The 26515-nt window shown below is 40.1% G+C and overlaps 1 protein-coding gene across 3 annotated transcripts; it reads right to left on the reverse strand.

Moving 5' to 3' along the window:
* wipi1 (WD repeat domain, phosphoinositide interacting 1) lies at nt 1-25247 on the reverse strand. 3 transcript variants are annotated; one of them, XM_061090511.1, is made up of 13 exons: nt 24923-25247; nt 20952-21034; nt 14599-14765; nt 12453-12549; nt 11595-11692; nt 8922-9014; nt 7962-8032; nt 7279-7386; nt 6955-7119; nt 6701-6808; nt 3643-3782; nt 2712-2812; nt 1-748 (listed from the first exon to the last, which is right to left on the reverse strand). In XM_061090511.1, exons 1-13 carry the CDS (start codon nt 25009-25011, stop codon nt 698-700), a joined length of 1371 nt encoding a protein of 456 aa, XP_060946494.1. In that variant the 5' UTR covers nt 25012-25247; the 3' UTR covers nt 1-697. The 3 variants fall into 3 exon arrangements, with proteins under 3 accessions (XP_060946494.1, XP_060946493.1, XP_060946495.1); XM_061090510.1 differs by having other exon boundaries at nt 14599-14768; XM_061090512.1 differs by having other exon boundaries at nt 711-748; nt 2689-2812; nt 14599-14768.
* Nucleotides 25248-26515: the final 1268 nt, after the last annotated feature.

Raw genomic sequence — 26515 nt, forward strand, 5'->3', positions numbered from 1 at the left:
GTTTATTTAATTGTTATTATCATTATTAGTAGTATTATATTATTGTTTCTTTGACTTGTTTTGGTCTTGTGCAATTAGCAAAATACTTTGCTCTTGTACAAATGATAATAGGTACAAACATACAGTACATACTCTGAAATGTATCCAGGAGGCAAACAGAAACATTTCATACATGTCAATACAGTAAAATAAAATACGTAATGAAAAGAAAAACAATTTGTAAACTAAAAAATATTATTGTCAATATAATACAAATGTTGGTACAATAATGTAACTTAAAAAAAATATTTGTCAAGTAATAAAGCTATGAAAATTGTGGTTATATTTATGCTCCAGCATGCACCTCATATTTTCATAAAGAGCCTGATTTTTTTTTTGAAGTAGCAAACAGCATCTAAAACTGAGAAATATCCTCCCAGTTAACAGTTCCTATTCTGAAATTCAACCATAGCTCTGAGGTTTGTTGGTGTAAAATCCGAAGCGTTGCTTTAACTCAATCATTGTAGAACAGGAGAACATAATTGTGGTCCTGAAATTACTACTTGACTTCTCCTTCTTGGTCTGTGTTTTGCTTCCCAGGGCAATTCAAATGTTTATGTTAATCAATGTTATTTTCTCTCGAAAGGAAAAAATAACGTGGCACCAGAAAGCCTTTGTGCTGGTGCCTGTCTGTCTGTCCATCTGTCCTTCTACCCACTTACGAGCGCCTCCCCGGGCCACCTCCAGTCCCGTCGCGGCACCAATTAATCTACCAAAACACATGAACAGACCTGTTAGTTTTGTCTACAGAGTTTGTCAAAGCTCACGTCCCAGTTTCTGTCACACAGCTAAAGGGAAATTCCGGTACAACTCCTCAAAAGCAGCTTAATGTCTGGGCTCTGTCTGGGTCTGTCCAACAGGTGGATTTTCTTTGACTGGAGTCACTCTTTAGTGGATTTAATTGGATTTCTTTGGTCATTACTGCCCCACTCAACGCCTCCTAATCCTCAGCTAGTGAACAGCCATCCTTATATTATCCTGTAATATACGCTGATAAACTCAGGAATTCATGTAGTCCCAAAAGGACTTCGAGCTGCCCCAGGCCCAGAGGCAAATCATGAAACTGCCTCCATTGTGCTTCACTGACGGGATGTGTCCTGTGGCTTTGTCCTTTGTTTTACACTGTACATACATGTTATCCCAAAACAGTTCAACCTTCGTAAATGCAAAAGATTTTCCAAGCTAAGTTTTCAAAGTGCTTTGTTTTTTAAACTGCCACAAAGATCAAGCGATGTCTAAATGCCTTTCCTGTGAAGCATGTACCACATCGTCAGAAGCCTTGAATGGTTTGTATTAGTCAGAGCTGCTCAGTCACTAACTAAACCTCCAGTCTGTTCTTAAAAGACTGGACTCTTAATAACTCAAGTTGGTAGATGTGTGTCACTAGGGTTCACAGACACTCACAGACACACACACACACGCACACACACACGCACACACACACAAATTAAAGAATGTCTGTAATGCATTAGGAGACCGAATACATTCCTATCCCTGATATATTGTTATTTTTCAATTTACCAGATTCCGCAGATTGGAGGTGGTGTTAATGTAGGGTGACCCACAGACAGAACGGCTACAATTTCCAGAGGAAGAAGTAGGATAAAAAAATACCGGAATTTTCCTTTAACCTACATTGAATTGAAAGATAAGGCACATATGTAGAATATTCTGATAATTTCCAGATAACACAGAGGAGTGTTAAAAGTAGCGACATGATCAGACTTTTTCTTTTCTCCGCACTGTAATTACAACACAGCTTTCCAAAGAAGCCATTTTCAGACCTAGCATTAGTGATTTCATCATTCCATTAAAGTGTAAAGTTTGTATCATTCAAACATACAACAGGTGTTTATTACAAATATGTTCCTTACAGCTTGATTCATACATTGCTGTTATATGCCATCTTTTGTATGAGTGTAAACAGCTGGAGAACAGATGATGTGATACATTATTACTGCACTTAACCACTGACAGCACACACATCTTACCTCTGAGTGAGTACACAGTATCTCTGCTGTGTGCTGCTGCAGTCTTTAAATTAATCTGACGGCATTCAGTTCAGATGTGAACCATGTTGAAAGTGACCTGTCGAAGTTTTAGTGACCAGGCTACTTACTTTGTGCTGTCAAGGGGGGGGGGGGGGGGGGGGGGTCTGAGAAGGGTTTGGTGATGGATTTTGAAGAGAGAGAATCATTATCATTTTCTACCAATTTGAAACAGCTAGTTTCACCAAAAATTTCCATCGTAGCTGTCAACGAGTATTTTGTTGATGGTATTTACCATATTATTTAAGATTTAGTGCAATCAAGTGGTGAAAGCACAGATGGCAACCACCTGAACCAAATTACAACCATAAATGAAGCGAGAATTTACTGTTCTCTGTATATGGCAGCTGTCATTTAAGCTTGGTGTGCCTGATGAACTGGCAACAGACACAACGATTTATTGATGATGTTGATTTTGTTCAGACAACTCTGTCTTCAGCTACAAGTTCAATGGTTATACTTCTTAGCACCTTATTAATAATTTGGGACCATCTTTTCTGAAGTGTGCCAGAGAAGCAGTTAGCTGCAGTGTCATTCTTTTAAGTTGCATGAATATTTTGTCATGCCTACACACAAGCTTTTAGAGCTAGCTAGAACTGACAATTAGCACTTCTGGATGCTCACAGGAGGAAACTCGTTCTCGTCATCCAGACACACAGGTCCAGCAGCAAACTCATGTTCTGGAATGACTTCGCCGTTCTTTGCACCACCATCTTCAGAGTAGCCTGGGTAGAAACAGATGAGGGAGGCGACCAAAATCATTAGAAACACAAGCAGGTCCAAATGCCTATGTACAACTCCTGAAGAAACCTACATGATTAATCTCCAGGAGAGATTTTATAGTTGCCATAATTGAGTTATACCATATTTATGGGTCAAGATACCAGACAGACTGCTTTCTTCTATAGGGTCTGACGCCTAAGGTCTGGATAGTGAAGACAATATTTAAGGACAAGGACAGACATTTTATGACTCTTTTCCTATTGTCAACAAATCGCACAAAAGACCAAAACAGGTAGTCATCTTTATATCACTGCTGAGCTGGTCCCATCTTGTATTATCAAAGTTGGGAGGGACAATCATTTCACAGATGCCCCCTTTTCCATCAAGGAAGTTCAAGGACCGGTTCCGAGCCAGATGTAGAGGTATGGTAAGATAATCACCAGGTGCATAGGTCTAAGGGAACTCTATCCCATTGAAAAGCAAACTGGTTCTTAAAGGATTGCAAGTTGTCCCAGCTTGGAACCAGCACCAGCATTCTGTTCACTTTGGCGGAAAAAGGGTGCATACACAAACATGCACATGCCACCGAAACAGTGGACAGATAAGCTTGGATCAGAACTTCATTGTGACTCCATTACTCCACGCTAATAGTTGTTAGCTGTTATAAATCTACTATATGACTTTAATTAATTACCAGGAAATAAACTTTGCGAAACCCTCAACCTAAATGAGGTCAGGTAAATGTTAGTAAATGGTTTTGTATTAATATAGCACTTTTCTTCTTCATGTTACACACAGGCTCACAAACAGTGTCATGTCTGTAATCACTAACCAGTGAGGGTAGCAGTAACGGGTCCAGAGGCTGGTAAGGCGGCTGTCGCAGCATAGGAAGGACATGCCTGTGCTGGCCCTGTGACCTCTGACCCCTCTGACTCTATTCCTTCACCCTGGTCATCATCACTGCCAAAGAGCCTAAGAGCCAAAAAACAAGAGTGAAGCATGGACATAGGAGAAAAAGCACTTAACATTTGACATTTATCAATACTTTCAAAGAACAGTGAAACATTGAATATTTGTAAAGGAGCAACATTTTTAGTCTCACAACTTTCCCTAATCCTCTAATGCAGGGGTCTTCAACGTTTTTCAGGCCAAGGACCCCCAAACAGGTGGAGAGATGGAGCAGGGAACCCCGTAAAATATGTAGTGTATAAAATTGTGTTTTATATTAAACTGGGCCTAGTGCCATGTATAAACATAACTACCCTGATATTGTGCCTTCAGTACTAAGCTATTCAAATATTACACGGGTTCATATATTCATGTTTTTAATTTAAACATGTGCAAGGTACAGGGTGGCCATGCCACTGCCATTTATAAACATACAGTGCGTACGGAAAGAATTCAGACCCCTTTAAATTTTTCACTCTGTTTCATTGCAGCCATTTGCTAAAATCAAAAAAGTTTATTTTATTTCCCATCAATGTACACTCAGCACCCAATGACAGAAAAAAACAGAAATGTAGACATTTTTGCAAATTTATTAAAAAAGAAAAACTAAAATATCACATGGTCGTAAGTATTCAGACCCTTTGCAAGTATTGAGTAGAAGCACCCTTTTGAGCTAGTACAGCCATGAGTCTTGGGGATCCTCTGCCATTCTTCCTTGCAAAACCTCTCCAGTCCGGTCAGGTTGAATGGCGAACGTTGGTGGACAGCCATTTTCAGGTCTCTCCAGAGATGCTCAATTGGGTTTAGGTCAGGGCTCTGGCTGGGCCAGTCATGAGTGGTCACAGAGTTGTTCCGAAGCCACTCCTTTGTTATTTTAGCTGTCTGCTTAGGGTCATTGACTTGTTAGGAGGTGAACCTTCGGCCCAGTCTGAGGTCCAGAGCACTCTGGAAGAGGTTTTCTTCCAGGATATCTCTGTACTTGGCCGCATTCATCTTTCCTTCAATTGCAACCAGTCGTCCTGTCCCTGCAGCTGAAAAAAAAACCCATAGCATGATGCTGCGAATATTATTTCTCATAGTTTGGGAGTCCATCATGTGTTTTTTGGCAAACTCTATGCAGGCTTTCATATGTCTTGCACTGAGGAGAGGCTTCCGTCGGGACACTCTGCCATAAAGCCCCGACTGGTGGAGGGCTGCAGTGATAGTTGACTTTGTGGAACTTTCTCCCATCTCCCTACTGCATCTCTGGAGCTCAGCCACAGTGATCTTTGGGTTCTTCTTTACCTCTATCACCAAGGCTCTTCTCCCACGATTGCTCAGTTTGGCTGGACGGCCAGGTCTAGGAAGAGTTCTGGTCGTCCCAAACTTCTTCCATTTAAGGATTATGGAGGCCACTGTGCTCTTAGGAACCTTGAGTGCTGCAGAAATTCTTTTGTAACCTTGGCCAGATCTGTGCCTTGCCACAATTCTGTCTCTGAGCCCCTTGGGCAGTTCCTTTAACCTCATGATTCTCATTTGCTCTGACATGCACTGTGAGCCGTAAGGTCTTATAGAGACAGGTGTGTGCCTTTCCTAATCAAGCCCATCAGTTTAATTAAACACAGCTGGAATCTCATGAAGGAGTAGAACCATCTCAAGGAGGATCAGAAGAAATGGACAGCATGTGAGTTAAATATGAGTGTCACAGCAAAGGGTCTGAATGCTTATGACCATGTGATATTTCAGTTTTTCTTTTTTAATAAATTTGCAAAAATTTCTACATTTTTGTTTTTTTTCTGTCAAGATGGGGGGCTGTGTGTACATTAATGGGAAATAAAATGAACTTTTTTGATTTTTGCAAATTGCTGCGATGAAACAAAGAGTGAAATATTTTGGGGTCTGAATACTTTCCGTACCCATTTTTCACATTTTTGTTTTTTACTGACTGGCATTATGAATTAATTAATTGGATGAGTATGAGTCAAATTTGTTTTATTAGTAGATCCCCCTTCAGATGCATCATCAGGGGGATCTGCATCACCATCTGTTCTTCCCTTATATGAAGTCCTAATATTACAGTTAGGTAATAATAAGGTAACCAAGAATAATGTTACCATGGGGTTTATATCTATCCAATCTTGACTGTCAGGCATTAGTGTATTCTTTTGTAATTGTATTAATTGATTCTATTTCCATGCATCCAAATTTGGCTCACTTTTTTTCAACACCACAGATTTGGGGGTAAGGACTAGAAAGAGATAGTGGAAAACCCTCCCTCTCTCACTGCATGTCATCCTAAACACATAGGAGCCAATCTTAGGCTGAAGCATTAAACTCCATCTAATAAAATTGAGAGGTTTGGAAGATTTAATCCCAAGAAAAAAGCATTTCAACCTCATCTCTTAATAAGTTATGTTATTACATTTCCTTAATGGGGTTATGTTTTCTCATATTCATTTTTTTGTATATATTCGTTTGTTTGTTAACAAGATTACACAAAAACAACTGAACCGATTTCAACAAAACTTAATGGATATCGTATAAGGAAACTCTAAAAATGTTGATGTGGATCCACACCAGTGGAAAGATACGTTTGTTTTTCCACTTTCTTTAACATTATGAGATCAAACATCTACCAATAATTGGTCTATATGAAAGAAATAATTTGTTGGGCCAAGGCAGAGTTTGTGCTCTAATGAGACATATTCTAGTTAAATAATGGGTTGTGTTAAAACTCTCCATTAGAAGACCTCATTGAAAAACGAGGCCTATTACCTTCATGTTGACAAGTAAGTTTATAAAGAGAAAATCCTGCTCATTGGATGATCATCTTTTAATGATTCTTGAATTTATCTTGAATGAAGACCACATGTGTAGAAACATTGATCAATGAATGAAGAGTAAATCAGAGAGCAGAGCTCCACCTCATCAAACCTAGTGCTTATTATTGACCCAACCCTCACCTGTGTTTGTGGGCTAACATGCACTCGCCTCCGTCCACTGGATCCACGTTATAGATGAACAACTGGCCGTTGGCCGTGGCAACCAGCAGCCGTGGAAGCTTCTGGATCCTGAATGATCATATAAACAATAATAATAACAATAATAAGTAAGAAATAGTTTCTATCATTCTTTCTTACTATACATAGTGAGAAAGAATGATAGAAATCTACTGCAAAAGTACAACCCCTGATTTCTAAAGAACAGAGGCGCTCACATAGCCAAGGTGCAGACGTTCCTCTGGTCAGACAAGAGGAGGTGAACAGTAGCGAAGGCACGGTCCTGGCTCATCATGCCAGATACCTGAGCAGGGAGGTAGCTGCTGGCTGCTGAAAACATCTTCCCCATGTAGGCTGTCCAAGTGGCAGCTTCGTCCTCTCCACTGTAGACACGAGAACAAGCTTCCTTAAGGACAAATTACCTGATTTACCTAATTACGAGTGCAATGTTATTAAGACTGACAGAAGCAGGGGCCAGACGTACATGAAGGTTAATTAATTATGTTTAGTAATAAAATCTGAGATCTGTCTGGCGTGTGTACCTGTGACCCAGTTGTTCCATTTTAAAGATATGCACCGTCTCTGTGTTGCTGGAAGCACAGAGGAACTGGCCGTCAGGGCTAAAGGATAAAGACCGTATACTGACATACCTGTAGACAAACAAGACAAATATAAACACACACACACAAACTGGCACAAACACTTGAGGAATAATCAATTATTTCAAGAGAGTAATTAACTTTGCACCTAACTGAGCTATTAGCTGACTCATCTGACTTAATTAGGCTACTCAGCTCTTAAGGATCTGCACCAACAAAGACATGTGCCATTTAATAACTGTTATCAGTCATCAGGGTGTAATAAAGTTTCATGCATGCACGCTAATGTCGCTCCAAGAAGGTCAAAATCTATCTGTTTGAAGAAGTTGTAATCTTCATTAACTTCAGTCGGACTAATTCGCTATGACGGAAAGTAATATTTTTTTCACCCCAAAATAAAAAAAAAACAGCTCCCTGAGCCACTGTCATCCACGACAGTTAATAGCGTTATTTCAAACGCCAATAAAATTCCACCATATGAGGGGGACCACAGGAAAAACTTGAAGACAGCAGCAGTTCTTCGCCTGCATCAACAAGTGCTGGCCTTGACACTGGCCTGACAGGGACAGACAAGGCCAAACAACAAGAATGAGGTGTGCACATTAGACAGTTTGATGAAATCTGACCTCTTCATGCCCCGGCGGAACTCAAACAGACGCAGGCCCTCAGGGACGGAGAACACTCGGATGACAGTGCCCTGCAGAGACAGTTGGACAGTCAGGTGTTATTGTTACATTGGTTTACAACAGCTGAATACTGCAGAGACCAAAGACTTCTGTTTGGAACTTGGTGATTCAGAGCAGCTGCTCTTCCGTCGTCTCACCATTTATAATCTTACATCTAACAAGAGTAAACATATAATGCACTGCTTTCAACCTTTGCTCTTCTACGCAACAATACAAAAGCTTTGAAAGAGACGTTATATTTTGGGTTTTGTTTTTACTAACAGAGCTGTAAAGGTAGATTGGCTTGATGCAATGTGTTATGACAGCGTGGCACAAATGAAAGGCTATGATGTCAATTGAGCTCTCAGAGGCTGTCAAAGACTAAAAAGGTCTTTTATGTTTTCTATTTGTTAATTTAGTCTCAAATGGCTTTTTAGGGTGTTTTCATATTTTGTTGTTTACTGTGAATGTAATGCTTTTGTCTGGTGGCAAACGAGTTTCCCCAGTATGTTTAAATAAAGTTGTCTAATCTGATCTAATCTAATCTAGTTTTTAAGTATTAATTATCAAAATTAAGTATTGATTCCATCAGGACCCCGAATGTATCCAGAATGGAAATTAACAAAATGGCAAGCATAAAGGGGTTTTTATGATTATCTGCCCAGAAGGTGGAACTTTCCTTGTAAAAGTGATAATGAAGGAAAAGTAAAAAATAGATTCATGGGGACAGTGAATATCCATAACAAACTGAATGGATAGTCAGCCTTAGTTCATTAAAGCCCTTGAAATGGATGGAGGTACTGGTAAAAGAGAAAGAGATGGTTCGGTGGTATAAAAGAAGAAGTCAGGAGGTCATCACAATAACCAGGATTAATTCCCTCTGTCCTTCTCTCAGACGTCATTAGGTTGGTGAGTTCTTACTCTCTCTGAGGCACTGGCAAGTTTGGTGGCTGAGGCGTTGAAGGTGAGAGCTGCCACAGGGCTGTCGTGTGCTGGGATCATTGTCACTGTGTTCTGAAATGAAAAAGAGGAGAAGAAAGAGTGTTTTCCCACATTAATAATGTTTGTCGCTTGCACAAGTGGATGCAGAGGTATAGTTGTATCAAAGTCGGAAAAAAATCTATACTCAACTGAAAACAAACCAGTTGACCTTTCTTTGTGACATGGTACATTTCAATGCTTTAAGAAGCCATTTGGACTTGATGTTTTAATGTCAATGTCAATGTGAACTTTATCTTATATCTGCCATATGTGCTCTTTGCACTAACAAAGACTTGCCCATAATTATAAAGAAGTCAACTGGCAGCAGGGTTATACCAGTTACCATTCTACCAGCAGCAGGTCAGTCTCAGTCTTAATGAATCAGTTAAACACAGTATACAGTGTTGTCAATGTTCAAATGTGAACTCTCCGAAAAACCAAGGTATCTTAGTGACCTCTCTCTTGGTTTGTTTTGCTTCTTGAATGGTTGAATGACCTGTCCTATTAGGTCTTCATGGTGGAGATGACGTTGTGCAGCTCTTCTGTCTGTTGGCAGCTAATTGATGTTGCTCAACATCCTTCCAGATGGTTTACACAGTCTATGGTTTACATTCTAAAATGTTGTCATACTTTAAGTCTACTATGTGGTTCTGTTCTGAACAAACAACATACTTGTCTGAGGGTCCAAGGACAATAAGGTAACTTGAGTGGATTGAACTCTCAACATTATATAGCCACTATTAGAGACATTTTCTGCTTTCATTGAACATTGATTATTGTTTAATTGATTTTCTGTCGTTTAGAATTATAAATAATTATTTGATCTTACCATTTACTAATATAATCTACAATAATAGTAATAATATTAATGTTTTTCCCTGAGATGGAGGAGCGGTACAGTCTTTTTACCGTGAGATCCCTTTGTTGTTTTACCTTTTAAAGTTTAGCTACAAGTTTGTTAATCCTGAATGTTTTTTCGCGCAGTAGAATAATACATTTTTGGTGAGGGAACATAACAGGGATCGGATTGATTTAGACGAGTCAGACACCACAGCTCATCCCCGACAAAAGATAGCAGCTATATTTGGATAAAAGGCTGCGATAGCCAGTACATGTTGGGCTCCAATATAAAATGTATTACTTTCTTTAAATTGTGTCTGTAGACATGTCTGCTAGTCGCATCATAACACAATATAAAACACTGAGTCCTCAGAATTGAGAGAATGAGGGTGTGCGTTGCCTAGCTAAGTTAATTTGAACAGTCAGCATGTGGCTGAGGTCAGCTGATGTATTTCCTGGTAAAAAGAAACCTCAGGTTGTCTGAACATCTTAGCAAAGTGAAAGAGACGATATGGTTTGACCTGTCAATGGAGGAACACTATGAGCTGGTTGCTTTTCCAAGTTTTAAAAGATCAATATTTCCTCGTATCACATGTCCTAGTTTACAGTATCACAACTACTAAGCCATACAATTGTCTGACCTTGAGTCACCAGACAATCTCAGAGAGAGACACCCTTCCTGGTGTGTGTTCAATAGTGCCTAACCCTCAAGTTCATCCCAGATCAATCTTACACTGTCCTGAATCTTTTAGGACATCCTGAGACCTCAGTCAGCATCGGTTCTTCAACATCATACAAACCTTTCCCAAGACCAAAAGGCTTTCAGGTCACAGAAAAAATGTGTGTCAGGCGTCATACAAATAGATACCAGGTAAAGAACCATCAGAGTGACTTGTGTCAGAAGACTGAGTGAAGAGAAGACGACCTGAGATTAAACTGCTTCAGCAAAAACAGAATCTTGGAGTCAACCTGTGTTTAGCAGAGAGTTCATAATGAGGTGAGTGCCCTTAAGTTTAAAATTACAGAACTACATGAATGAGTTTTGTCACATTTGAATTTATATTTAAAGGATTTATTCAAACTGAAATCAGGTTCTTTAAATCAAGACACAGGGTTTGTGAGAAATTATGTAAAGCCAGGACTCCAGTCCTTTACTTCCACTGCTTAATATCAAGTTTACATTATATTCTGAGTTCTGGGGGTTAACTTTCTATTTTATTTCTTCTGTCATTTTAACACTTACTTGAGTATCATTTAAAGATATTCAGAGGTAATTCATTAAAAACTCTAACTGTTGGGGTGTTCTAGTTCTAGTATGTTGTTTCTCAAAGATATGTGGGTATTGCATATTGGAAAGCTAGTACTGGGATATAACAAAATTTTATGTTATTATTACAACAAATTTACATAAATTAATGAATTATAAAAAGTCTCAAAGCATTAGATTTGCGTAACATAGTCCTAGCTATCAGAAAAAAATCGGAATAAAAAAAGCACATTGTGACACCTTGTCCCCAAATGACATGTTTGTTTTCAATTCTGACTAATGTTAAGGGCTATTTATCATAAGCGTGGGCATGCTTCTAACAGTACATATGTACAATGTACTGCACTTGCACTTGCACTTTGTTGTACCAAAAAGGGATTCAAACTATGGTGGATTCTTGAAAGTATGTAACAGAACTTGACTGTTAATCGACAGAAAAAGTTATAGATAAACTTCACTGACACCATTCTAAACTACTTAGGTGGTCTGTGATACATGTTACTTACCAAATTGTTGGCATCATAGACTATAATCTCCCCAATGGTGGCACTGCCAGGGTACGCCAGGTAGGAGTTGGAATGATTAATAGAGAGAGCACAGAGACCTGTGGGCGGATTTAAGATTTAAGTTTATCAAAGAGAAAGAATAACTAACCTGGGTGATCTAAACACAAGTGGCAACTCTGCAAAAGAAATGGTGACTCTTTTTGAAGGTTGAAAGTGACAAAGTGCGAAACAAATCTATTCTAGAAATAAAATCATTAAAATGTATTACAATTGTTGGAATGTGAGGCTGTAGAGGCTGAGCTGTGTTAATCCAGCTTGCAGCTTTACAGAGAGCATTATTCACACAACTCAACATTGAACCCTGAACAATACACCTGCCATGTTACAGTTGTGTCCCCAAACAGTATTAAAGTGATATTTTTATCTTTTAACGGTGACGACCCCCTCCATCCTCACCTGGACACTAGGTGTCCCTGTGCTTCATTCTTCCGAGCTGTAGGTGGAGGTGACGTCAGCTGCGTCACTGCACATCTGGGCCCGGTGTGCTCTGCCCTTAAAAGCCTTGCCTCATCTATGCCGCACTCTCCCTCGCTCAAACTGGTTCTTTGAAGCCTTTGTTTACCAACTGCTCAGGTTTCTTGTACTGACTTATATTTATGATGCAATTAACCTTGGTACAATGTTATTAGTTTACATAATGATGTTGAACAACAGTTAAACTGTTGAACTAAACTGGATTTATCCTGTCAGACATAGTTTCAGGCTCTGAACCACAGAAAAGGTGTGTGCGTGTGCGTTTGCGTGTGTGTGTGCGTTTGCGTGTGCGTGTGCGTGAACAATGTGCTGGCTGTGTCTCACCTGAGGGGTTGGACGGAGTGTTAAGCAGAGTCTTGAGCAGCTTCATGTCTTTGATGTTGTGGATATAAATGGACTCTTCAAGGCACACCACAAGTCTCTGCAAGACACAGCAGCCGTCAGCTCATTGTACTGTCCTGCAGTCAGTAGTATTCCCCCCTCATACTGTATGTATCAACAACATTGAAACTGTTCACTGTCACTTCTTCACAGCTACACATGACTCCTGCACCTTCACATTTACTTGGGTTAGAGAAGGCAGGATCATGAGTAAACACACATTAATGATTACAATGATAACAATGACCATAATACTAAACAACACAACAATTTAGGCACTTTAAAAGGCTAATGAATAAAAAAATGTTTTCAGAGTAATCAGATTACAGTCTAGGGCTGCCAATGCGGAGGTGCCTGAAAACTGTCTTCTCTCAAAAACAGCTCTTGTTAAAAAAACAAATCTTTGCTACTTTTGGTATTTATGTTTCTAGTCATTGGAAATTGCAAGTCAGCACTTTGGGTTTGTCACCCAAGAGGGTCTACAAAGACATGGCAACAGTTTTATGAAGGAGTGAGCTGCTGAATTCAATCATGGCACAGAGAGCCTGGGAGATGATCCCCACTGCTCATGCGGATCACTTTCTGTGGATCTATGAAACAGAAACTTCAACATAGATGGGATCCATATGCTCTATAATGGCCAGATAGTGTGTAATTTAGTCTGAAATCTAGCCTGTCTCAGAGTCTGTTCCTTCATGTGATCCCACTTTGACTCCAGGATGTAGATATCAGAGTCTCTGGGGGCTAGACCATCAGTTGCTGTAAGTTTGGGCTCATTGTCCTGCTGTAAAATGAATCTGGGACTGAGCACATGCTTACTGGTGGCATTTTGGGATGGAAAAGATCTTTACACTTGAGGTGCCTCTGTGAAATATCAAAGACATTAAAAGTACATTTTAATTCTACGAGGTGGAGACATAGAATTATGCAATAATGTAGCTTTTGATTAGGCCCTTTTTTTAGGTCCCTTCATACAGTGTTGACCAATAAATGTCTGTCTGTAGCCCACTACTCCAAGTGCTTGATGTCAGCATGCAAAATCTTCAGTGACAGATGACAAGATGTGATTTTTACCATCTTCACCACGGTACTTAAGTGTGGAATCATTTGCTAATAACAGTAGTATTCAAATATACATGAACCTTCAGTATTTTCGTCAATAAAAAAAACAGCCCAACAAAATGCAGTTTATCGAGATCATGGCTGAGATACATTGAGATGAAGGTCACATTCACTCAGGCTGCTGCAGTACTGAGCTATCTTGCCTTAACTCCAGCGGAGCCACAAGATCATTACAAGCTGGATTCTGTTTACAGTCGAGCAAAGTGTTTGTTTGGTCATCAAATCAGGTCATCTGGTTTGTTAAACATTTGAAAATATTTGGAACATCATGTCCTCTGCTCCCTGAGTGGAACCATCTGCGTATAATATCACTGGGCAACGTTGTTTACATGTTCCCATTGGTGGTGAAGCGCCTAAAATGAATCATCTCCTTTGTTGGAAACAAAGAGGACAAATCACTAATGCTGATGATTAATTGTTTCTTCTTTGGAAACAAGCAGCATGTAGCTGGGACTACACTATACCCCCAAACACCAATAGGTGTCAATGCGGCTTTATTATACTCAGCTTCTAAGTGTTTAGATTGCCATTTCTTCTGATTAGCTTTTCCAAAAACTAAAAGGTCATGGGATGGATTGAACAGTGTTTATCTGCTCTTGAGTAACAGCCACACACTACGTTCTATGTACTGTGGAATATCCCCCCACTGTGTGGGAGCCAGTCCTGGACATTACTTTAGCAGAGTTGGGTAAATATGAGCTGCTCTGTACTGCTCCTGTAGGGACGTTTTCACAACAGTAGCATGTAACACTTGTTACATTAACATTTTAATTAATACCCTTGCTTATAAGCTTGCTGGAACAGTAAAGCAGAACACCAACATTTGTCTTGCTTGTGCAAGTAAGTAAGCTTAGCAGCCAAACTTATTATGTTATAAAGAAAATTGTACAACAGTGCTTTTTCTTTAATTTCATGTCTTTTAATGGGTCAGCAACTGGTAAAGATGCTGTGAGACGGGGTTGCTCACCTGTCTGTTGAGCTTGACAGAAAGGATGTTGTTGGGGTAACTGTAGTTGCAGATCTCTGTCCCCTTCTTGAAGTGATAGATGTTCATTCGCTGCGGCATGGCGATGCTCACCACGACTACCAGACTGCTGGAGAAGAGACGTTCCACGATGTAGACATCTGGAGTCTCTACTGGTGAAGAACAGGGGCAAACAGTCAGTGACGGAAAAACAGTTTAATAACCGTGTACAAAGATGGCGGACATAACAACCACTAAAAGTGAAGCCGAAACATCTCCCAATGCATCACACTGATGTATGTTCAAGTGTTATGTGTCTGATACATTTGGTTTTAACTAGTTATTTGATACTATGAAAATGGGCTGAGACTTCATGATTGACAGGTGAGACTGACTCATGATTGTTTGGGTGGGTTTATCAATGGGACCTTGGTACACCGTCCAATCACAAATGTCCAGGCTCTACATGACGTCAGCAGCATGAGATGGCAGCATTAGTATCCAGGATATTGTGGTTTTATTTGTGAACAGTGTTGAGATTTTTTGACCATCCTCACAAATTACATCTGTACACCATCAGGAGAATAGTGTCTAATTCCACAGATACTCCCTTCGCTCTCCAAGCAGTACCAAGGTCAGGTTATAGATAAAGGACCAATTATCAGTACACTGTAGTGTCTATACTCATGGACTTTCATATCTAACTCAGCTGCCCGAGACAAAGAGGCACCAACCTCCACTCTTTTGAGTATTACACCAGTAGAAGACGTAAGGACACAATGTGATTTAAATATTTTAGGCTTAACTATCCAATAAGATGCGAACACCTGCATGTAACAAAGAGAGTGACAGCAATTCTAGTCATTCATGGATGATGTGCTGTTGGAATGGGTGGCGCAAGTAGAGGGAGATATATGGGGATGCTTTTGGAGACATGAGGAGACTAGGGGGTGACAATTGCTCATGTTACTCTGTGAGCGTTGTTATATTGTTCCACCTTTTGGTCTCCTCGATGCATGTCTACATTAAACCTCAGCTGCTTTCTAGTTTCTCTTTTCACCAGCTTCAAGAAAACTTCCATAACACACAGTGTTGTCCATATTCACACAGACATTGGGACACATCTTTGGGCCACTTTCTCAAGATGATCATTTGACAGGGTGGATGAAAACCATGGATTCACCAATAGAGCTGATACGATGGCATCACTGAGCTGCGCTGCCAGTTTGTCCCAGTTGCCATGCATGGCTTTGTTGCCAAAAAGCAATTTTTTTAACCACCATCATAAAAGAGATGTCTGTAAAACTGTTAACAGGACACCTCCACCTCTTAAATTAGTAATTCAAACAACACGAGAGGCCTGCCTGAAGAATAATGCCAGTATGTACAGTTGGCCGCACGCCAGAGTTAACCCAGAATCTAGAAAGCCTTTGTGCTCAGCCAGTTGTTTTTACTGAAGTGAGTGGGCTCTATCTTTGACTCCAGTATCCCAGTTCTTACGATAAATCGACTTTTACAGGGATGCAAATGAACAGCGCTTGTTGTACAGCATGTGTTGTTATCTGATTAGTTTTCAGTTATTGAAGTTCCAGTATTTGTTGAATGACCAATTTTCCCTTTTTGGTCTAAAGCCGCTGTTGGGACATGGTTTTTGAGAAACCAATGTTCGGCCTACATGTAGTCAAAAGCCTGAAACCAAATGTACTTTGTTCTGGAGAACTTCACACAGAGGTGTGAAAAGCCACAACGTTCAACTCCTATTGGTCACTCTGGACCCCATGACCTGTGAGGTCCCAGGCCAATATAAGGCAAGTTCTCCCCCTCTACTATCTCTTTCTACAATCCCTCTAAGGCGGAAGGCTGTCCAGCCTCTCTTCTACTGCATCGCCGAGGGGAGAAGCCTGGCTGCCCCACCTCACATCTTCTCTTTCCATCCAACTCTTCGAGAGGAGTGCAAAGATGCAGCTTCCAGCTCATCTTACCAAGGAAACCTCCTCACAACTCAAGCTCTACCAAACTCCTAGCAGCGACTTGATGTCCTGCAGGAAAACTTCAACCAGCATCTGAGCGGCACAGCTTAACAGAACCGCTAAGGCAGAAACCACACGACCGGCGAGACGATTTCAGAGAACTGCGAACTGAACTGCAACTTCTTTTTTCCCTTTCCACGAACGGGTAACACAACTGGGCTTTATAATGATACTAGGCTAAGCAAGACTGTTTATTTGATTCTGTGTGATGTTTATGAGTTTCATATGTATGTATATGTATATCATATCTCTGCCCCCGATACCTGTTGTAAAACCACCACCTTTACACTGTCAAGAACTCCATAACCTTCACTGTTCATTTTATAATCTTTAATAGTAAATATTGAGATTTCTAATTGAACTACATCTAAATGAGACTGATATTTACATTTGATTGTTGGTCCCTCATACCAGGGTGGTGCCCCGTCTTTTAAACATTATAATTACACATTTTATTATTGTAAATTGATAATTTTACTGTTTTTAATTGATAATTTCATTATTCTTAATTGATAACTTTATCGTTTTTAATTAGTATTGTATTATTTTTAATAAATAATTGTATTATTTTAATAATCATATTTTATGATTATTAAAAATTAGTCAACATCAAGTCTATCTATTATTGCACAACACCGCCAATATCGCATTACGTGGTTTGTAAAACACAGAGATAACACAACATTCGCTGCTGGTTAATCAGAAATGTGGCGACACCGGGGAGCTAGTTCTGGCAGGCAACTCGAGCTGCGCTTCGCCAATCATGTTACATCCATCATGTTACATACATCATGTGACATACCTCACTCTCCATAACCATCTATACTACATATCCACCTTATCAGGTGGTCTATTTAACCAGAGAGACATTTCCCATCAACCCCTCTTGCTCACACTGCTGCTGCAGTATTATCCCCAGCATCTACCTGTAGGCTCCAACGGGGGGGTTACAAGTATTTGCTCATCACTCTCAACATTCCCGTGTAATCATATGGGGGAGTGATTAAGTTGGAACCTAGACGCCAAACACTATTGTACTGTTCAGATTCAAAAAGCTGGACTGTACATGTGGATGAAATGTTATTGTCGTCTTAGATTGACAAGTTTTCCTATATCTTTTACACAAAAGCCAAAAAATAAGGTAATTACATATTTTATTATATTCACATCGATCTATCCAAGATCTGTTGGGATTGGGATAGGCCTATATCCTTTATTCTAATTGTCATATTGACATAACCAGGTCTCTAGTAATCTGCAGGCTACAGATCATACACACACCCATTCTTAGAAAACTCTTCTTTTCCATGGGAGGATTCTGCCTACAGACATGAGCACCGTGTTATTACTGCAAGCACGGCCTTGTCTGGCATCCAGCCACTGAAACCTTCCAACAACACAGTGAATGTTGTGACGTGGAGACGTTGGCCTTTTGGTGGTCTCACTGACTGGATAATAACTGCATCTGTTTACATGCACAGAGAATTCCTTTCCTCACACAGCTATTTTGTCAGCATATATTCATCATAATTATTCTCCTATTCTGATACAGTTACACTGTGATTTAGCAGAAACTTGGTTGAAATGTCAGGCTTCCTCCCACATTAAACCGGTGACTGTAGCTGTGTTTAGGACAGTTTAGGAACATTTGCCAGATGTTTAAGAAAATGGCAAGATTATAAAAAGAACCTTAAAGGAAATACACAACTAAAAGTACAACCGAAGGAAATTACCCTGTGAAAAGGAAAGCCAACAAGACAACAATGCAGTCCATTGGTGCTCGCGTCAGTGTAGGGTTTCAGGCTAAATCCAGACTAACATGTTTTGTTTATAAAACCAAGCGTCCGCCTGTCCAGACAAACCCATAGAGTTAACTAACACCCCTCCGCAGTAACAACTAAAACGAGATAACTTTAGAACTTACAATGAGTCTTTCATGTCCCTGTGGAGGAATTGTCCACTCTTCTTTTACAAACTTTTAGCATTTATCCAGCTGCTGTCCAGTTTCTGGGTTTCTTCCAGATATTTGACATTACTTCTTTGAAAACTACACTTTTAGTCTTATCGACCACTCAAAGCACTTTTATTCCAGTCACATTCATCCATTGAAATACAAATTCATACAGCAGCCATCAGAACGGCATGTGGTCTGGGGTTAGCCAGTTGTGTTAAGTGGACAACCTGAGTAACTGTCGCCTAGGTTGTTAGTGTTTGAAAGAATTGATTACAAAAAGGTTAATCTAATTTGAAGAATCTCTTCCCATGTGGATAAGATCAACAAGCCTCAGCAAATGACAAACCAAAACTCACCTTTAGGATATAATACCTCATAGGGAAAACAAAAATAAAATGAAAGCCCTGGTACAAGTACATCAAAGTAAAAATGTGGAATATGGCCAAAATGGCCACTAAATGCAAGATAGCAGGCTTCCTGTTGTGTTTTTCCAATTGCACCCAAGAGTTTTTTGTTTGTCTGGTCATGATACACCTGTATATTGATTTTTGTGAAGATTGGTCAATGTGAACACGTTCCAGGGGTCTCGGGGGGCACCGTTGAGCCATTTTGCGATGGCCATTGAAAATTCCTCCAGAATACGTAAATTTTCACCACTTTCTAACTTTCTTCAAATTTTGGTAAAAATTTGAGCATGGTAAAGCCCTCAAAAAGCCAATTCATTTGTCTGAATAATAATAATAATAATCCTTACAATTTCAATAGGGCCTCAGCTGACCTTTGACGTCAGTGCTCGGGCCCTAATAAATGTGCTAAAAAATTAAACATTTATAAAACCAGCACAATGGCTCTGTCGACCCAATTTTAAAATTGGCCTGAAATTGGCCTGGTACTGGGGTACATTTTAGCCCCACAATTTTGTGATTTTCCACCTTAATTTGGAGACTGAGGGGAAATTCCTTTTTCACATTGAACCAGAAGCCTTTTCTAAAAAACTGAAAACTACATTCTGTGCTAACATGTGTCATCTTTGTCTAATCTGTGATCTTAAAAAATAAAACATTATAGTGTGACTACAGCTTCAATGTGTTTGTTTGTGCGTCTGAAAGATGTCAAAGCACAGAAAAGGGCGTAAAATCAGATTCCACCCGGGCGTCACTTTCCAATACTTATAAATGGAACAGTAGCCATCTTGCTTTATAAAGGTGTAGAGGGTCAACAGCTTCACAGGGAGCGACTCACGTGCACTAACACGCTACCAAAACAAAGAACAGAGAAGCTTGTATTACAACCAGCACATATGGAGTTTGGACTTCATTCTAGGTCTGCTCAGGACAGCATTATTCCACTATATTGTTACATAGAAAGAAGTGGTTGGCTATTGTATTAAAGTTTAAAATCTCATACATTTGATCTTTAAGAAGAGCTATTCATGCATGAAACTGATTATACAATGTCACCAGTGTTTGACGTACTTTCCCATTATCACTTCCTTGTAGGGAAACCTGAGGAGACGTGACGTGGTGGATAGATAAGCTGTTACATCAGCTCGGTTAACACAAAAGCAGAATGTCTCGGGAACCAGAATGAATGAAAGTCAATGATCTACCAGAGATTCTGATGCTCATGCTGCCATAATTTGACAATTAAGCAGACAAGAAGAAAAATCTCAGCAACCCATTACCAGCATCTGTTTAATAATGTTTACACTCAAATGTAATGTTAGTTAAACGCCCAGAGATGTTCCGATACCGATACCACCAATTGAAATGCCTCCAATACTTCCGAAAATGTTGGGCGGGACATCGGTGAGCATGCAAATCTATGTACTGACCCAACCAATAAGAAGTGTATTGGTTTCACCAAGATAAAACTGCAGTTTTCTTTTCCCAGAAATTACTTCTTCATTGTTGTGCAAAAACAGCCGCTACGCTGCATTGCCACTGTCAAGTACTGTTTTTAGAAGTGAAGAAAAATGTGATATCTGGTACTGTAGCATTAGCAGAGCTAGCTAAAATGTCAGCAATTAGGAAATATTTCACACTGGAAAGTCCAATGGTGAGGTGTGCCATATGCAAGACGTTGTGGGGTTGCACTTGTGCTGATGGCTGTGTCTTCCTTGATTTATTAATTTGTATTTTTCCATAGTTATGACTGTTTAAGTAGATAATAAAAGACATTTTATGACATTCATTGTCTGTGTATTTATATTTCAAAATACGATATACAAGTTATTTTTTTTAATTCACTGGTATCCGATCAATACTCTGTATCAGCCCTACAATGTACAAGTATCAGAGGAGAGAAATGTAGGAACATCTCTAGCTTAGGCCACATCGATGCAGAGTGTAGTATCACAGATCCATACTTACCACTCTCATGGATGCAGTCCAGTTTTTCCACCATGGTCAGAGAAAACAGTTTGTAGCCAATCTTTGTTCCCAAAGCCAGTGACCTGTAACACATGTACACACACAAACACAGTATATCAATCATCAGTGCAACTGAAAGGCCTCTTTAAAGCTTGAGTCTCTCTCAGTATTTCCACGGCAAACATTCATGGCAGAGATGGAATTAATCTACATCGCTGCACTCAGGCTGGAAGTACAGGGACAATTTGACCTGACAAGAGTGGCACATCATCACACTGTCTTCCCTGTTTCTTACTTTGGGGAGCCACCTAGTGGTGAAATGTGTCCTACACCTAAGTGTAGGAATCAAACAAAACTTTACAAGCTTTAAAAACAAGTTGAAGTAGGTTGACAAGAAAATCCCAACTTGTTGTTAATGGTAATGCAAATGAAGAAATTCAGTCACAAGGTAAAGGATAACTGTCAGGTGAGGAACAACAAGAGATGATATAAAACTGACTTATGTGACAGTCAACCTGCTAGTCTTATGGCACAAAAAATTACTGTATATGACTGTTTAAGGCAGCCAGAAGATTCTGGTTCTAGTCTTTTTATTGATTTTCTGTATTTTACATTTCAGCCCAGGGGCGGTGAGTTGTCATGAAATGAGATGGAGAAATGCAACAAGACATAGTATGATGTGACTTGACATGATGGCATGAGATGATGTACTATGTGACTCACAGGATGGGATGACATGACATGACGCAGCGTGATGTGGTGTCGTACGTGATGTATCATCGTGTCATGGCATATTACTTTTTGTGATATAATGTGACTCTTTGTGATGTTGCCTGATATTGTTTGACATCATGTTGCATGATAAATTATGACAGATATCTTCTTCAATCTGCGCAATATCATGCAAATTAGTATAAAATTTAGAAAATTGTAATTACTTTACCTCTTTATAATCAGGATGTCCCACTAAATCTGTAAAAAGCCTCCAACTGCTCAAACACGAGTAATAACAGTAACTAGTAGGGAAATCACATTAACCCCTAAGCTTTGCTGCATTGGCTCCCTGTAAACTTCAGAGTAGAATTCAAGATCCTGCTCCTCACATATAAAGCCCTTGATAATCAAGAGCCATCAAATATCGGAGAGCTCATAAAACCATACAGGCTGGTATCCCTCAGCTACCAGGCTCCTCTCCTCTGAAACCAGCTCCCATTCTGGGTTCAGGAGGCAGATACCATCTCTACATTTAAAGTGACACTTAAACAGATCTTTTTGATAAAGTCTACAGTCAGGGCTGGTTCAGGTGAGTCCTGAACCATCCCCTAGTCATGCTGCTATAGGTCTGGACTCTGTCTTATCATTAATAACATATAAGTTACAATAGGTATCACTATTATTATTGTTGTTATAATAACCAGTCTGACAGAGCTTAAATACAGAGGTTACAACTGGTCCTGGTCTCTCTCTCCTCTCTAAACTGATGTTTTTTCTTATAATCTATGATTTAAAAATGTCACAACAAAAACAATGAATCCACACAGGGATTCTGAACTGAATATTTACATAGAGGTTGACACATAGGTTAGCATCCACCTGTTATCACAGTCACAACAAAATAATCAACGTTCTGAATCCTCATGTCTCTCCTCGTTTTCTAAATGACCACCTGTATTTTCATTCGCTGCTGTAAGATCTGTACATTCCTGTCCTGTCTCATCCTGTGCCCTAACAGGAAGGAACCTACATAACTACTCACTAAATACAGAGAATTTCCACTGGCTCTGCAGAATAAATAGAATGTGTAACACACAGCGTTCTCTCTGATCTCCGGCCTTTCTTTTAAACAAAGACTCGATCGCTATTTTAGGAGAAGAAATTAGACAATAAATAGAGGGAACAAGTTAATTACACGCTGGAGGCAAAGCGTAAAAATCCTGAGTGTGCATTCTTCTGCCGTCTGAAAACTGTTACTGCCACATGGGCTGGAGATTATTATGTGAGGGGAGAGCAGGTTTCATCCATACAGAGAGAACATGTTGAAAGACATGTAAAATATCCCGCTCTGATCTTTGGATTAATGAGTATTTTAATGAAATTACTGTAAGTCGTTTTGGATAAAAGCATCAGCTAAATTATATGTATGTATGAATAATGAGCCAAATCAGGCAGGCCTCTGTGTGACTTTCTGTTTAATGTGCAGTGTATAGCTTATTCAATTTACCCATCATCTACTCAGGGGTTGGTGAAGTGTTTGAGTCCATAAAACTCTTCTGGAGTCTCAGGGGTAAACTTTGTTGAAGCCTAATCCGATACAATTGACTGTAAGTGGCAAAGGTAACAGATGTATCCTCACGATGGTGTGTCCGAGGGTCCGTGAATGCACCTTGTAGGAAGATGGCAGAGGACATTTGGGCTAAAAACATGGTGTAAATGAGCAGTTTCTAATCGAATATGAATGTCGGGGATTTCGGACACTTTGATGACACAACATGAGCAGTATGGGGGCATGCTATGTTTTTCCTGATGTTTTATTATGTCTGAAGGATAGGTCGCCGATAACTTCAATTTTATTGGATTGGGCAGCAACAAAGTTCACTCCCTGAGACTCCATAAGTCTTTTGTGGACTCAAACACTTCATCCACCCCTCTGTCGTCACAGTGGTGAGTAAATAATGAGTGAATTTAAATTTTTCGGTGAACTGTCCCTTTTACTAAATGTGTTCAGCACTTCCTTTTGCCTGTGATGTAACACAATTGATATGAGTTAAACCCGTGGAATCCTAGATCTCTTCAGGGCACTGAGAATGCCTCTGTTGCAACAGTTGGGTTTCTACAGCCATCATCATCATTCAGCAGAGCCATGATTGTGATGTCCATTAAGCTCTGTAGGGACATGTGGAGTTTTAGTCCACCAGGGGCTGAAATATCCTGACCTTAAAGAGATAGGTCACTAAAAAAATGTAAATGAATTCATTATCTTCTGACCACTATGCCGATGGACAGTGGGTGAAGTGTTTGAGTCCACAAAACACTTAGTGCTCCTGTGGTGTCATCCAAGTGTCCGTAAGCGTAAACATTCATATTCGACTCGAAACAAGGTCATGTTTTTAGCCTAAATGTCCACTATCTGGAACTAGCGATGTTACCCCGCAACCCGCGTGCACCCTTGGGCGAGAGTTTGTGTGCAGTGAGTGTGTGCCAACGTGAACACAGCTCCAGAGGAGGATATCAGTTGACTTTTAGTTTAAAAACATGGTGTAAATTAAGCTTTTTCGAGTGTCTTAAGGACACTTGGATGACACCACACACATGTTTGAAGAAGTGGTCAAAGTTTATTGTTGAAACTCCAAAAGTGTTTTGTGGACTCAAATACTTCACCCACCCCTCCATCGGCATAGTGGTAGGTAGATAATTAGTGAATTTACATTTTTGGGTGAACTATCCCTTTTAGGCCCGAGTTTGAGTCAAGCCTGAAACACTGAAAATCAGAATCCTTTCACCTCTGCACTCAAACACTGTTGACCTAGATTTCCCATAATACACACACACACACACACACACACACGCACACACTCACACACTCACTCTCTGACCAGTATTCACCATAGACTGTGGTATTCACCCAGATCTTTCGATCTCCGTTCTCCCAGTTTATTTGAGCTCAAATTTTCTGTGAAAGGTTTGATGCCTGAGGTAAAGCTATGGTAGTGGCATCACTGTGGCGTCATCATGGATATTACAGACGGTGTTACGTCTGTTTTTACGTGCTGATCCTTTTCCCCATGAGTAAACATGATGGAGTGCCCCTTTAACCTTGTTAATATAAGGTGGTTTGTTTTTCACCACACACCATTGTGTTGAATAACATAGTTTGAGGGCAAAGCCAGAGGCATTGGACGAATGCCAGGGAGAAATCAAACAGGATGAGTGTGTTCGTGGCTCTGCCGCTTGTTATCCGCCTGCGTGCTTACGTGGAGTCCTGGTTGAAAGAGGCGCAGCCAAACCGGAGTCCGGGTCCGTCCGGTCCGCCAGGCCCAGCAGCTCCCTCCGCGGTCTCCATCCCGATACCCAGCGTCCTCCTTCCCTCCCTCCGCCCTGGATTGGAGGCCTGGGATCGGCTGCACCTCTTCGCTCGATGTCGGCGGGAGGCGGATCCAATGTGGAAGAATTGTGTCTCGGCTCTTGTGCGGGTGAGAGCTCGTCGCAGAGCCGCGGGTCTGAGGTAAAACGGTGTTTCAGGGCGGCGGTGTCAAGGCTCCGTTCTCCTGCAGGAGGAGAAGGGGAACAAGAAGCAAAACAAGAACAGCTGACGACGCTACGTCACATCGCCGCCTCCTTCGATTGGCTGACGCTGAGCCTATGTTGTCGCTCGCTCCTGTTTTGATTGGTGAAGTGTTCAGTAGTGTGTTATCATTGATGGAGTGGCCTTTGTTTGTTTCCGTCTGTTCATGTGATGTAGTAAAATATGTAAACCTAACTCTGTTCAGAAAAAATACAACTTCATCTTTTATTTCCTGTCGTTAAAACACAGTCAAACTCTGTAAAATGCTCACACAGGTCTTCGCCTCTGTGCTTTCCATAACTTAAGTTTTAGATAGATCAAGAAAGAATGAGTCGTTAATTATTTGCATCAAAATAAACCACTGCCGGAAGAGTGACGCGCACCACTAATTTAACATTTTCATAAAGTTAGAGCGCCGACTGCTGGCTACCTATAAGCCGAATATATCAGACGAGCCCATTGATTCTGGACCATATCTTTTCATACAATTCGTGTGTACACATCTATGCATATACCTGGCTTCTATAAATATTTAACTTTTCTTAATTAAGTTTTGAACAGGATTCTCTGTAAACATATTAAATTAACATCAAATGAAAGATTTTCTCTTTTACAATAACGTGATTACTACTAGCGCTTTAATTAAATCTATGTGATATCCTGCGTTGAAGAAGTCCAGGGGTCCCAAACCTTTCAGGCATCCAATCCTCATTTTCCCATAATGACACCTTTTCCGTTGTTGACTTTCTCTCGCTGTTATTCTCAGAGCTGTAGAGAGAAGAGTGAGCTGAAGCTCCAAAACTTTAAGACTGAATACTGCCATCAGGCTATCCAAGGGTCAGAATGGATTTTGACAACAAGCTATGACCCACTTCACCCCTGGGAATGGATGTTAATGCTGTGTACAATACTGTCTATTGTCAATTTCAAATTCTTGATCATCATAATCACATCCTGATATCATAATATTGCCTTTTGTATGATTAAAGAAGCATCCTAAGGACTGTTTGGGGCCGTAGAGAAATTTTGCTTAACTTGGTTTCCTCTGGTAGTTCCAACATTTCAGTCAATTGACCTTTAAGTAGTTATATTTAGCATATGCTTGTTGAAATGAAAACAATCAGGCTAATTTTCTGAAACTTTGAGGAAATAATAGAGTGGCTGAATGCCCCTACCCCATATAATGATACTGACCTCATATAGGAGGGGAGTTCGACAAGAGTTCAAGTCATTCAATAGCAACAGTGGAGGTAGAAAAATAGTTACACAAAAATAAACATCC

This window comes from Limanda limanda, chromosome 17, assembly GCF_963576545.1.
Source record: "Limanda limanda chromosome 17, fLimLim1.1, whole genome shotgun sequence".
NCBI classification, from domain to species: domain Eukaryota; kingdom Metazoa; phylum Chordata; class Actinopteri; order Pleuronectiformes; family Pleuronectidae; genus Limanda; species Limanda limanda.